At 41.4% G+C, this 15,210-nt stretch overlaps 1 protein-coding gene across 1 annotated transcript in view; it reads right to left on the bottom strand.

Annotated features, from left to right (window-relative positions):
* Positions 1-5,742: 5,742 nt before the first annotated feature.
* pik3cb (phosphatidylinositol-4,5-bisphosphate 3-kinase, catalytic subunit beta) overlaps positions 5,743-15,210 on the bottom strand; it is a 47,086-nt gene continuing 37,618 nt past the window's right edge. Inside the window, exons 10-24 of the mRNA XM_086125309.1 lie at positions 14,858-14,954; positions 14,634-14,764; positions 13,976-14,026; positions 13,185-13,373; positions 11,656-11,777; positions 11,316-11,459; positions 11,076-11,175; positions 10,375-10,571; positions 10,188-10,297; positions 10,002-10,080; positions 9,456-9,623; positions 9,253-9,376; positions 8,982-9,127; positions 8,046-8,178; positions 5,743-6,979 (exon numbers count right to left, since the gene is read on the bottom strand). Of these exons, the coding sequence (XP_085981435.1) occupies positions 6,842-6,979; positions 8,046-8,178; positions 8,982-9,127; positions 9,253-9,376; positions 9,456-9,623; positions 10,002-10,080; positions 10,188-10,297; positions 10,375-10,571; positions 11,076-11,175; positions 11,316-11,459; positions 11,656-11,777; positions 13,185-13,373; positions 13,976-14,026; positions 14,634-14,764; positions 14,858-14,954 (1,929 nt within the window). The 3' untranslated portion in view covers positions 5,743-6,841. The remainder of the gene's footprint in view (positions 6,980-8,045; positions 8,179-8,981; positions 9,128-9,252; positions 9,377-9,455; positions 9,624-10,001; positions 10,081-10,187; positions 10,298-10,374; positions 10,572-11,075; positions 11,176-11,315; positions 11,460-11,655; positions 11,778-13,184; positions 13,374-13,975; positions 14,027-14,633; positions 14,765-14,857; positions 14,955-15,210) is intronic.

A 15,210-nucleotide genomic window follows, 5' to 3' on the forward strand; every position in this document is an offset into this window, starting at 1 on the left:
GTGAGTCATTAGTTACAGTGTCCACTGACGGGGAGACGTTTTGACTCCGTGGTCCGGCATTCACATAAAACGTTGAGAGTTTTGATCCACTATGATGTGTCATAACATTAATTTTGAGCCCTAAGATCGTGCTCAACAAACCAAAAAAAAAAGCACAAGAGTTCCTCATTTTCTGCTCACTGCTTTGCAAATACGTTAGGCCTACAGTTATTAAAAAAGTACAGTATTTAGAAATTATTGATCTGGTCTCATGTGCTACTCAGAGTTGTGATTTAAAGTTTTGGTGGGCCTCAGAAGATGTCAACTTGGGTCCCAGACTCTTAACATTGGGAACTGAATGTTTTGGGTTCGATTTGTACCATGTCAGAAAGTAGGCAGACATTTTTCTTTTTTAAAGTCCAGTCTCTATTCACGTGTTTTATTCAAAACGCAAATATAATTTGTTTGCTTTCATGAACGACCTGACCTGGGAAATCACCAAGTATTACCATTGGCAGAAAACCATAGGATTAGGGCTCTTTAAAATTATCCTAAAACGGTTTTCTCTTCCGTTTTGTGTGCGAGCTTGGTGAGAAGAATGATGCTTTGCTGATTATAATTATTTTTTGACCATTGGCTGTTTGACCTTTGTGATGGTCGTGCACTTTTAATGTATGCTCTCATTTATGGGAATCGCTAATGAAAATTAGTCAACATCAGGAGTGGTATGAATATATTGTTGAGATTCTTTTTCATTATTGTGCTGCTGAAGGAGCTGAAAAGTTAAGTCTCATTTTACTCAGTATTAAAGAAAATATCACAAAGGTATTGAGGGGAGAGAAGCAATGCTATGTATGTACGAACACATTACATGAGCTTTTTTATTTTTATTTTTTACATTTATGGCCACAATATAGATAAAACAGACAGAAAAGGCTGATGTGTGGCCATGAAGTCGATATAATGGGCGCACAAAGTACCGGGGTACTAATTTGTGGGTTAAATTCACATCAAAAACTTTTACATTTGCGTAAGCAAACGGCATGCACCTTTACCGGATGTTGACCTCAATGCTGGATGTCCTTAAAGACAAGTGTCTTTTAGTAGTCTGTTCTCATCAATAGCCCGGAATGCCCGTTTATTTGATTTTTTTTCCCAGAATGTTTTTGGAACTCATTACCAGCCTAAAAGAAAATGCACTCTTACTACTGTATCCCTGCAGGTCGTTGTTTTGAGCCCAGGCTTCAACTTCTACTTTACCATTCATATAAAATAAGGTCTCAATTTGCTGACTCAATTGTACAGATGTTTGTTTATATGACCTGTGATTGATCTGGCGACCTGTCGAGGGTGTACTCCACCTCTCGCCAAAGTCAACTGCGATTGGCTCCAATTAAACGAGAACATAATGAGGGCAAGCACCTTTGAAAATGGATGGACAGAGGGTTCTTTTTGCAGGTGTACTTAATAAAGTGTCCAATGAGTAAGAATTATCAGCAGACAGCTCAAGATGTTATCCCACATTTTAATTTGCACGACAAATGGTCGCTCTGTTTTATGATGCATGTGGCATACTGTAGTCCATATTGTGTTGACTCGAATGGAACACAGGGAAATGAGTTAATCATGAGGGAGCATGTGTTTTCACATGATGACATGGTAGTCACAACTCCAGATTTTACACCCCATGAAAGCCAAGAAAGTAAATGGCACGAATATAGCCTCACGCTTGCTGAGTAAGTGCCAGTGTCTGGTCGACAATCTTCCCTGCTGTCTGCCCGCCTGGGGTCCATTTAGCACAACTCTCTCACATCCACCTCCTTTCACTGCTTGAATGCCCCCACCGCTTTCAATGGCATCATGCTGAGATGCTAAAAATTTCCAGGTTATGTGGCAAAAGGCTCTCAAGCACAGCGGGGAGGTCTATCACTTCCAATTTTGTTACTATTGAGTAGAAAATCCCCGGCCTGTGTGAGCTGATCATCAGACTTGCAAAGTTGGCTGCTGTGAAGGGAGAAAATCCAGACTTCAAGTGATTGGACAAAAATGATTCACATCACTGAAGCCCTGAAAATGGACAAAGTTATTCATCCATTTTTTTGAGCTTGTTCTCATTGGGGTCACAGGTGAACTTAAGGCAAGGTGGAGTACACACACCCTGGACTGGGCACCAGTCAGTTAAGATGGTCCCCGTGCAAATGTTTTGTTTCTTAATACTGTGCTTGCTTTGCCCCCTTTAGCAGCAATGACGGCCGCATCTCCTTGGCAAAAAGCCTCCAGGTCCTTTGACTTAGTGGGTTGCCTTACTTGAAATGCACGTTTGAGATGTTCCCAGAGAGAGTCAATGAAATTGATTTCAAGAGAATGTGATGGCCACTCCAGAATCTTCACTTTGTTTATGCTGTTGCCGCTGAAGGGTTGACTCAGGCCTTATGTTTTTAATCACTGTCATGTTGGAAAGTCAAAGTGCGCCCATTTATGTGCAGCTTCCCGGCTGATGAATATTAATATATTCATTCATTTTCCGATCCGCTTTATCCTCACAAGGGTTGCGAAGGGTGCTGGAGCCTCTCCCAGCTGTCTTCGGGCAGTAGGCGGGGGACACCCTGAACCGGTTGCCAGCTAATCGCAGGGCAGACAGAGACGAACAACCATCCACGCTCACACTCACACATAGGAACAATTTTGAGTCTACAATCAGCCTGCCATGCATGTTTGGAATGTGGGAGGAAACCAGAGTACCCGGAGAAAACCCACGCAGGCCCGGGGACAACATGCAAACTCCACACAAGGAGGCCGGAGCGGGGATTGAACCCAAGACCTCTGCACTGTGAGGTTGACGCAGTAACCACTGGCCCACTAGGCCGCCCTGAATATTAGTAGTCCTCCAATATTTTCTGACCTGTTACATTCATCTCATCATTGTGCTCTTGTACTGGAGCTCACACACCACCACAAGACCCGCGATCCACCTCCATGTTTCACAGCAGGGATGGTTTAACTTTCAGGAAAAGCTGTGTTGACTCCTCTCGTGTCATCACTCACACCACCCTTTTGCAGACAAACCAGGATTTTAGCTGAAGTTGATTTTGGGTTTCTCGTTACATCTCAAGCAATCTCCATTGCAGTTGCAATCTTTGTTGCTCTGCCTGACTGTGGCTTGGAATTAACAGAACCACTCCTTTTCCACTTCTACGTCAGAGTATAACCACGACATGGAGGCATTTTCAAATATTAAGAAATCTTTTTATATCCTGTCCCGGATTTTGAAAGTTCAACTAGCTTTTCATTCAGGTCCTTTTACTTTCTCCATGACTGAGTACCCAGAAAAATCAGTGCGGTCCTCAACCAAATATGCAAGGGGCTCTCAAGAGCAGAAACTCATTACTCACTCACAAATTACAGTCAAACAATTCATAAGTGTGGAAACACACACACTTAGCTTAGGTAATAGCAACTGGCTATACACTCTCCCTAAATATAGGAAACATTTCCCATATGAGCAGACGTATAATCCCCAAAAATGATCTTTCACACATTCTGCTAGGTTATGTCAATTTGTAAGTGCATAGACAAACAACCATTCACACTCAATCAGCCTGTGTTAGATTCCAAACCTACGGAGAGAATAGGAAGAACTTTTCTTCTATTTTTAAGTCCTCCATTTATGCTCCAGTTTATCTCAGGTGTCATGCATGCATCAGCCCGTCAAAAATGAGCTCCGTTCATCGTTGTCTATTCACCACCATCCTGTATTTCAATAACATCACATCATTAGACTGGGAGATTCTACGTCCCAGCCCGCAGGTGGGAGGAATTCTCTGAACAAGTGAGTCACCACGTGGGCAGCCCCGGAGGTTTAAAAGGCAGACTTGATTATCTAACCAGAAATCCTCTGGGTAACGTGTTTATTATTACAAGATTTGTTGAGACAGCTTCTGGTTGTTATTATTGGGTGTGAAGTATACTGGGGCGGCCCGGTAGTCCAGTGGTTAGCACGTCGGCTTCACAGTGCAGAGGTACCGGGTTCGATTCCAGCTCCGGCCTCCCTGTGTGGAGTTTGCATGTTCTCCCCGGGCCTGCGTGGGTTTTCTCCGGGTGCTCCGGTTTCCTCCCACATTCCAAAAACATGCATGTCAGGCTGATTGGACGCTCTAAATTCTCCCTAGGTGTGAGTGTGGGCGTGGATGGTTGTTCGTTTCTGTGTGCCCTGCGATTGGCTGGCAACTGATTCAGGGTGTCCCCCGCCTACTGCCCGGAGATGGCTGGGATAGGCTCCAGCACCCCCCGCGACCCTAGTGAGGATCAAGCGGTTCGGAAAATGGATGGATGGAAGTATACTGAAGTTGGTTGGATTAATTTGTAGGTGCATATTTCCGAGAGGTTAAAATGAGGTGATAGTCTGAATGCAGCAGGTAATAAAAGATATAAAACAAACAACAACAAAACAAGGCTCTGAGGTCATATTTCATGTCTAATACTGTATGTGTTGATGCAGATTTTTCTTTTTGTCATTTGTTAATCATTCTTCAAATTTATGAAAGAAACCACATGCCAATGAATGTGATTCTCCCAAAAGTAGAAATCCTTCATGACTAATACGTAGTGTCTACACTTTACATTTAAGCTATCATACGTTTGTGTTCCCGTCCACCCGGTTATATGGTTACGTAAGTTGATGATCAACAGCAGCAGGTAACAGCCACTGAGCAAACACTGCCTTCCAATACAAATGAGCCAATAAAACATCAGTGTACGGCGACGTTTTTGCAGATAATGAAAAGAAAGTGCATCAACAAAGGGAAAGATCAAACATCCATCCATCCATTTTCCCATCCGCTTTATCCTCACAAGGGTCCCGGGGGGTGCTGGAGCCTATCCCAGCTGTCTTCAGGCAGTCGGCGGGGGACACCCTGAACCGGTTGCCAGACAATTGCAGGGCACACAGAGACGAAAAACCATCCACGCTCACACTCATACCTAGGGACAATTCAGAGTGTTCAATCAGCCTGCCATGCATGTTTTTGGAATGTGGGAGGAAACCGGAGTACTCCGAGAAAACCCACGCAGGTAAAACATGCAAACTCCGCACAGGGAGGCCGAAGCTGGAATAGAACCTGGTACCTCTGCACTGTGAGGTCGATGCGCTATCCACTGGACCACCGGGCCGCCCTAAGATCAAACAAAGCATGACGATGAATACTTTAACTACTACTACTGTAATGACAGTACAATTGGTGAACTCGTGGTTAGCACATCTGCCTCTCAGTTAAGAGGTTGTGGGTTTGAATTCCTGGTTTGACATGTTCTTCCTGTGCTTGCGTGGGTTTTCTCCAGGTACTCGAGTGTGCTACTCACTCAGAAAGGGTTCATACTGCTGTAGCTGGATTTTGTAGGACTGCAAACAAATCACTGTGATTCCAGGAAAGGCTCAAAATATTCCCTTTCCCACTCTTAAAGTAGCCCTGCTTTGGATTCATCCAGCCATTTTCTACACCACGTATCCTCAGTTGGGTCACGGCAAGTGTGCTGGAGCTTATCCCATCTGATTTTGGGTGAGGTCTCCAGTCCATCAAAGATGGGGGTCAGTGCAGAAACTATATAGTGTTTTTGTTTCTTGAATAAAGCTGAAGCATCACATGGGAGGCTCAGTTGAATATTATTCTGCATGAAAAAATATATTGGTTTGGAAATAAAATCCTGCCAAAACTCTGCTGTGTGTAGTGTGTATACAGCACCATGAATTATACTAGACCATATGCATAATTTTGAATGGACAGGCATCTTTATTGAGGCACATTTGTTCTTGTTATGATCTATAGCCAATACAAGACTAAATATTAACTGCTTAAGAAATGTAAAATATTTTCTTTGATGTGATCTTACACGTTTTAATGTTCAATGTTCAACAGCTCTACAAAGCTGGACACATGCACACCATCCCCACATTATGTACAACAGACCACAGAGGGAAATGCAGCAGAGGCGAAAATAACTTTTAATTAAAAAAAATATTAATAGAACTCCTATGAAAAAAAAAGCAACAACAAAATCCTGTACATTTGACAATATCCAGTGTCTAATTCTATCAATGGTGGTGCAAACCATAGTTGCAACACAAAAAACGTAGGCCTAAGCCTAAGGGGTTTTATACATGTCAATGTGGTTTATATACACTCAGTGATGGATATTGCACAAAATACACATGTAGAGGCAGATCCTTTGGGGGTGGTCCACCATACTGTTTGTCAAAATAATAATTGCGCATATAAAAACTGTTACTAGAGTGGGAAAAAGTTCCACATTCATGAATAAAGTCGGCGACACATAACATATGCGTTTTGTTATTTCTCAGCAAGTCCAATTGTCCTTGGGTAGCGGGTTATTTCTCCCCCACCCAAACAAAGTAGATTGCGTTTGTGGTAACTATTGTTTTGGACTTGATTGGATTGGGGGGGGGGGGACAAAACAAAAACATGATGTCGCATTTGTTTCTAAAATGTTCCAGTGTTTAAAAGTCCAATTGAATTCAAGAAAGCCATTCAAAAATAATAACAAAAGGCTCACTTCCCTCAAATTCTCATGATTCTGGAATGAGGAGAGGAGGAAAAAAGACATCTTCTTAATTAAAAAATACAATCTACCCACAGGAATGGGGTACACTTACAGCCCCAGTGCCAGCTGGACTTCCTGTTGGTGTGAGGATCCTTTGAGGAATAGAGGAATGTGGTCATGGGGGTGGTTCGAGCCGGTGCCCATTAAGTTCTACAAGTGTCAAGTCCACCCAACTAAATGCAAAAGGGCTACAGCGGATCAGCCTGTGATGTGGATGCACTCCTGCCTTCAAGGTGTCTCTAGTGCTCTAGGAGCGGTTGTCTTTGGCAACATTGTGAGCCATCCAGTTGACTTTGGTTGTCCAGCTCTCCCTCAACGCCTCGTCAAATTTCTGTCGGAACTGTTTCAGCGCATCCTCGTCTGTTTTGCCCAGTGCCAAGGAATCCTGTGGGGTGGGGATCATGGAAGCCAAAGATAGGAGAGACAGATGTGGTCAAAACTTGAAAACTTCTCATAATGTGCATCTTCCAAATTAGGGATGTGGAACTAGCACACTATAACTGGCCCATTGATTAAGATTTTTTTTCATGTTTTTCAACCCCCCCATCCCCCCCAAAATATCTTCATTAAAAAAATTATTCATTAATCCATCCATTTTCTGAACCATTTTATCGTCGACCTCCCAGTGCAGAGGTACCGGGTTCAATTCCAGCTCCGGCCTTCCTGTGTTGAGTTTGCATGCTCTCCCCGGGCCTCCGTGGGTTTTCTCCGGGTCCTCCGGTTTCCTCCCACATCCCAAAAACATGCATGGCAGGCTGATTGAACACTCTAAATTGTCCCTAGGTGCGAGTGTGACCTTGGATGGTTGTTTGTCTCTGTGTGCCCTGCGATTGGTTGGCAACCGGTTCAGGGTGTCCCCCGCCTACTGCCCGAAGACGGCTGGGATAGGCTCCAGCACCCGCCGTGACCCTTGTGAAGATAAGCGGATCAGAAAATGGATGGATGGATGGAGTGGTACACACATTTCATGTGTATATCATGTACACAGTAGGGCTTGCACGTCTTCATATTTTCATGCCCGTCCACACTCTGAATTTCATTGTGGAGTAGTAAAGTGTACAACTATTAACAACAACAATAACAAAAAACATTGTGCCAGAGACAGAGTCATTCCCATGCGCAATATGAAACACATACCATATCAGAAGGACAACAGTGCTCCCTGCAGATTCATTAAGGTATCTCCATACAACTTGCTGAATAAAACAGTCGACCAAAAAAAAAAAAAAAAAAGAAAAACAAACAAAAAAAAAACACCACTGCTTTGGATTAGTTGAATGTGATTTGCCTATAATTCTACCCGTTTAATTGATTAGCTTTCAAACCAAGATTTATTCTAATTACTGTCCTGCCACTCGAATATTCTCGATACTTTATTCATTTTAATTAGGCAGTTTTGACACGTCAGCAAGGATAGTGTTGAAAGACATGCACGCAAGTGTGCTTATCACCTTCAGGTACTGGATGTCTTTGACTGAAGTGAGCTCAGGCAGGCCAGCAGTAAGCATGAGGGCAAAGAGTGTAATGAAGAGGTTCCCGTTCTTCCTTAAGATGAGATAGGCCTCTTCACAGTACTGACGGAAGCTGCCAACACAGAGACACACACAGTGGAACTTCATTCACAACCCGCATAGACTGGAGTTAAACTTGCGCTTGGAATGCGAGTATGAGCTAAAGTTGTCAGGATAAGGTACAGTAATCCCTCGTTTATCGAGGTTAATGGGGACCAAAACCACCCACGATAAACGAAAATCCGCTAAGTAGCGACCAATTAACATATACAGGTGAAACAATTTTAAATATATATATATATTTTTTTAAGTCCGCAAACGGTCCGCGAGAAGCTGCAAAACAACAGCGAGTCACATAGAGCAACATATACAGTACTGTACTCCATGTATATGAATTTTTTTTTTTTTTATGAATATGTTTGTGAAAAAATCTGCGATGCACTGAAGCCGCAATAAACGAACCGCAAAATAGCGAGGGATCACTGTAATGAGCTATACGGTATGTTCAACTTGCTTCCTGGAATTGTATAAAAATACAATATGGATTACAATAATAATAGATAGTGTACATCCAAATAAATACACATATTATTTTTTAGGCGAATGTATCAGATCTTGGAGGTTTTGGGGAAGGATAACTTGAACATGACGCAAACGGCGCAAGTTCATCGCGCAGTCTCTTCTGCCATCTTCTGGTGGCTATGTATATTGCAGTGATAAATAGAAGTTATCTAGAAAGATTGTTAATACATAGAAAATCAGTGACAACAACAACACAATCAACACAACCCTGTTACAATATGATGACTCAATTTGTTTCCAACAGTTTATAGCCCAAGACTTTTGAGTTAATAAAGCAAACAAAGTAGAACAGACCTGCCAAATTTTTCAGTGTAACCAGTTTTGCCCTGTTGTATGACGTGGATAAAGTCATGTGTGAGGATGAATGGCACACGCTCCCTCTTTATGCCAAACTTTGACTTGAAGTTGCCCAGAATGTGACCGAAGTCTATGTGGAAGAGCTGACGGGCAGAAACAAAGACAGTGAGCTCCAGCTTATACTACCTGCATTAAAAAGACTTATTTGCGGTTTCCTGATGAAACCGTCCACTCAAGCATCATATAGTCAATCCGATCTTTTTCCAACCTGTCCAGTGCTGCGGACCATGATGTTGTCACTGTGGCGGTCCCCAATGCCGAGGACGTATGTGGCTACACAGTAGCCTGCACAAGACAGGGTGAACTCCTCAATGGCCCGATCAAGAGCATCACTGTTCAAATGCAACAAATGTGTATTTTTCAGAAAAAGACGTATATGAAGACCTATAATAAACGATAACACCACCGTACCCAGAGTTCCGTTCCTTGAGCCAGTTGAGCAAAGCATCCTTGTTAAATGCAGCAGTGGCTGCCACATTGGAGCTGGTCAACTGGATGTTGGCAATTGTGTCAGCGGATGACACGACCTCAATCAGCCCTGCCCGGTCACCTGTCGCTAGGCAACCATATGGTACTATCCTGTATGACACGAGGAGAAAGAAGCAGCTTTTAGGATGTGAATTTGTGAGATCACATGCACTTATAATAAGACTTAGCCAATTGCTCATTTGACAGTGAAATAAGAGCGATGGAAGACTGTTACTATGGTAGTGAAGTGTCTGCACATTGTGACACATTCTGTGATTGTGTGCCACTGCGGGCTACTGGGAAATGCGTGAACAATATTTAAAAAATATCAGCCAATCGTTTTTTTTTCTTCGAAGAAATGTCTCAATACGATCAGGAAAATTGCTGTTGATGATTGATATCCCGAAATGTATTTTTGATGCAGATTTTTTTTAAATGGCAAGTTTTTAACAAGCACTTCAGGTTTTTCCAGATACAAAACACACTCACCTGAGATCTAGATGAGCCTCCTTCCATAGCAAATCCATTAACCTCAAAATCTGTAGTGTCAACATATCTTGTCTTAGGTCTGTGTTGGGGTTTAAAAGAAATAGAGAAAAAGAATAGATAGAAATAAAGTGTTAAAACTGTATGCTAGTTAAAAACTCTGCCCCACCCCTCCCTGATTTCTCCTACCATCCCCGTTCTTGAAGATGATTCCCAATGTGTCTCCTGCCAGCAACTTGTTGTTGTAAACAATCCAGAGTGGCTTCATCTTGGAGTCCATGTAGCGACACTTTTCCACGCTGACATATAAGGACAGAGCATGTTAAAAAAGTGACAACTTGACATATTGCCGCATGTTCAAAGATTGTGCTCTCACTTCATGCCTGACAGCAGGACATTTGGATTTAGAGGAGAGTGCAGATCAGACAGAGTCTCCGAGTAGCCACTCTGCCTTAGGCAAGTCATCATGGCCTCCTTGGTCAACATTGCCTCCTTTGTCTTTCCCCGAGCATGCTTCATGGTTCCCAGCTTTATTAGCTCATTCACTGACTTTAGCTTACTCAGGGCTTCCACCTAGTTGGTGCAAATTAATTCAGGTAAGTCATGGTTTTGTTGTCTTACGTTGACATTTTTACCAATCCGCATACGAGTCATGCATATTTTTAATTAGGAAATAATCGATTCCCACTGCTGAGTCTGTCAAGCATGATGCCCTGCATGTTATACTTAAACACACAGAGTCAGAAATACAATGATAACCCAGCGTGTGTCTCTTCAAAACAGGAAGTGGCTAATGCATGACAGGGTAGAAGAGGAAGAAGGAGAACTTCCCAGGGACCCTCTGTCCGAGCAGTAGAGATGGCAAAGGTTAAAGGTCACAGGGTGATACTATTGTCAGTGTGACATGCTATAAATACCATAACTCTGATGCTATCGAGTTTATTTCATTCTGGTCCACAGTTATATGTAGTAAATTAATGATGACATTCTCAATAAATCCTCTTTGAATCTTAAGAACATGATTACATTGCTATCGTGCGAGTTCAGATGTGTAAACAACCACAAAAAAAATTATACCTGTTTCTTGAGAACCTCAATATGAGGGATACTGCCTCTACAGTAGGCTTCGAGCATGAGGGCAAATTGAACTGAAACAGCAGGCATGTGGATTTCCGACCTATAGGTGGCAGCACAGACGAAGCTTAATCAGCAAAAAAAAAGTGTTGCCCCACAACTTTCCAGTACACGTGGTAAGAAAGAAAACCAAAACATATCATCAAAAACAACATCTCTCTTTAGAATGTAAACAAACATTACCTTAAATGCCAGAAGAGGAAGTGCCCTATTTTGCGATTTCCTTGGGCTCGCTCCAACAGGAAGTGGGTAAGGGCGCAGTCATAATAGGGCTCATAGCGCAACACCTGCACCAACTGAAGCAAGTACTGTGACAGCTCTTCGTTACTTAAGAAGAACAAGAGGGAAGGAAGAGTCAACATGAAGTCAAATTTCTACCCTAATGAAGAGTAAAATTTGAGAGGAATAAAAACAACGCGCACACAAACATGATTATAGGGGAAGGCATTGGAAATGTTGACAAAAGTAAAGGAAGAGACAAATGTACAATATTTAAATGATTATTTAGATTATTTATGCTTACCTCATATCATACAAGCAGCGTACAGCGTACTCTCGGACATATTGATCTGGATAGTTGAAATCCAGAAGCTCCAGTGCATCTCTTGGACACAGTCTGGGCCAAATCTGAAGCAGTGCTTGCAGCTGAGAAGCACGCGCGCGCGCACACACACACACACACGCACACACACATGCGCACACACACGCGCACGCACACACACACACACACACACACACACACACACACACACACACACACACACACACACACACACACACACACACACACACACACACAAAATCCAGATTATACAAACCCTTGAAACACTTGCCTATAGGACGAGAGCATACAATGCTGTGATAATTTTTTTCCCTGTTAGAAATGATGATCATAATTATTTCTATTATTAGCATTGGTAAACTGCTTTCTCCAACTTGGCAAAATAATAACAATTCCCCATAGGATGACATTTGAATACAAAATACCGTAATCTAAACCACCGTGGACATCAGATGATTGGCACTTGTCATATTCCTCTTCAGTTTGTAATTTGTAACTTTTAGGCCTGTTTGTTTTGAGTCATTAAAAAAATCCATTTGAGTTTATCAATATTCATACATGAACTTTTTTAGGGCCGTCACTCAGAATTTTTAATTGATTATTCTATCAATTATTCCATTAATTAATCAGCTCAAAATTTATTTTTGCAATACAGTTTATTGCAAAATACTCCGCCCCCACCCCGATATTAGATTATGAATCCATTATTGATGTTTATTTGGTATTATTTAAGGATAGAAAAAAACAAAAACAAAAAAAGCAACAAATGAGCAATATCTCATGAGAGGGAGCGATGTCTTCAACAAACTATTTGAAACATGGAGCTACTTTCTGGGGCCTGAACCGTGCAAAAGGCTACTCGTTTGATTCATACTTCTGAGGAAGCTTCATTTACAGATAATTCATACTATAGGTGCAAATAATGATTATTTTCAGAATAGATTCAAGTGACTATTATTTTGGGCACAAATTAATTATGATTCAGTCTGTAGCAGAAAAAAGGGAAAATATTGATCCTTGTTTTCCAAAGTACAAGCAAACGTTTACAATTTTAAAAAAACATTTTCATTCAACATAAAAGATATTCAGTCTGTGTTCATGAAGGACTGCAAAAATTGGAGAATATTTACTTTTGAGAGGCTGAAAAAGATCTCCAAACGATGAATCCGTTTTCAAAGCAATTGCTGAGGAATTTGATTAGGGGACGATTGTTGATTAATTTTGACAACTCTACATCTATCACATGCAGGGCTAGGTCAGCGTGTTAATTTTTTATTTTTTTAAACTAAATTTTAACTCAGTTTTATGTCAGTGGATCACAGTAATATGCTCTATTTTGTTTGCAGCTTCCCTTTTACATTTCTTTCAACCATACTTACAGTAATTATTATACCATATTGGTATTTTCTTATATCAAACACTGCTAAAAAAACATTCTAGTAGGTAGGCATGTGGTGTGGTGTTTTTCCTGTTTTTTCATTTTTGCAAACCTGGGCCATGTCCTCATGTTTGCTCCACTTTACGGAGAGCAGCAGTTTGGGCAGGGACTGAGGGAAATTTTCTCGGCAGTCGTAGCGTAGTGTCCAGATCAAGTCCTTCTCATTTTCACACAACTGAGAGAGAGGATCCCGTTCCATGATCTCCTTCAGCTCAATGTGGAACTTCTTGCCTCCACGGCCCTGAAGAAAATGATGTAAAGTTAAGAGAGATGAGGATAGCAAATAGGAATTGGATCGAAAGGTGACTGCAGTTACCATCAATGCCCACCAGATGGCAGGAGTGTGTCAACATGGCCTATTTTTCCAAGTTTCCATGAATTTAAGAGATTAAAACAAACATGCCAAGGTAAAAATAAAAAATAAAACAAAACTACAAATATTTATTCCACCCTTTACAATAGAGGTATTAAATTCAACACTTGCAGTTTACAGACCACACATTACCTCACTGATTGAACATTGCTAAAGAAATGCAGCTCTATATCTTATTCATATATTCAGAGGGATACTTCACATTGGCAAATTGAGTTCAGACATGCCAAACATAGGATTATGCAATGGGCTGTCGACGCCCAGGGGGCGGTTTTAGGTTGAGTGATAGAAAAAGAGCAACTATTCTGATTGGAGTTTAGTTCCACCCATTTCAAGCTAACTAATGGTTTTGAAAGGAAGAGTGTTATGTGTGAATAGAGGGAGGGGCCATATTGAATAGCATCATGTGTCGTCTTATTTTTATTATTTTGCTTTATATATGCAACTACACCTGCTTTACATGAACTCACCATAGGTGCACAGTCACTTGCTCTGGCAATCTCTGCAGCCTTTTCCAGGATCTATAAACAAGTATGAATGACACACTCACCCAGATATCAGATCACCATAATAACAAATACAGTCACTGAAAAAGTGTTTACAGCCCTTGAACTTTTCACATTTTGCCACCCTACAACCACAAACTTTAATGTTTTTAATTGAGATCTTAAATGACTGGCCAACACATAACTGTGAAGTGTAATGGATTTCTCTCTCTCTCTCTCTCTCTCTCTCTCTCTCTCCCTCCATATGTATGGTGAGATCCTTGGTTTTCATGATTCGCTAGTGGTCTCTAACTGAACTTTATTTACAAATTAGGTGACCTATGAAAGAAACCGATTGTTGATGATTGTGATGCACACTGTACTTTTCAAGATTTATATTGCATAAAATTTGTAAAACTGAATTTTGTTCCACTCCACGATTACGTGGTACTTTGCGCGTGTGTATGTTTGTGTGTGTGCATGCGTGTGGGTGCGTAACACATTTTATTTTTCAACAAAATACACATAGGTTTCTGTGATTCTAAAGTCACAAAATGTGAAAAAGGTCAAGGGGTGTGAATACATTTTCAAGGCATCGTAGGTACCAAATTATCAACAGTACAATTGCTTACTAGAGTCTGACCTTGTCAAAAGGAGGGAAAATGATGGGATGAGGTGAGTATTCTAGGAAATTGATGTGCAGGGCAGTGGCGTTTTCACTGTATGGATTGGTCTGAATAGTTCCAATGGGGTTCAGCATCTCTTCAAGTTCATCTGTCCAAAATAACATAAAATAATTAATTTGTCAATTACAGAACAAGCTTTTCATTGCAATAAAATATAAAGTAAACAAGTAAAGTTTCATACCAGGAAATGAAGACCAGCAATGAAGGACGATATCTCCCATCTTAAGCTGACCTTTGTAGTCAAACACCATTGTGTTAACCCAGGCTATGGGGTAGTGCTACGACACAAAGATTAAGTTATGAGTCAAGGGTACTGGTCGGCAACCTTTTACACTTAAAGAGCCATTTCGACCCGGTTTCCACGGAAAAGACAACACTGGGAGCCGCAAATACTTTTTAACATCAGAAATGGAGATGTTAACTAATTTATTCATCCATCCATTTTCTGATCCGCTTATCATCACAAGGCTTTAAATATATTTACACACACACGCAGTGCAGTTTTGTTGTCGCTGGGCTTTCCGCGCATGCCGC

The sequence above is a fragment of the Hippocampus guttulatus genome, chromosome 12, assembly GCF_054856545.1.
Source record: "Hippocampus guttulatus isolate MCC_2025c chromosome 12, RoL_Hgut_1.0, whole genome shotgun sequence".
Classification (NCBI taxonomy): domain Eukaryota; kingdom Metazoa; phylum Chordata; class Actinopteri; order Syngnathiformes; family Syngnathidae; genus Hippocampus; species Hippocampus guttulatus.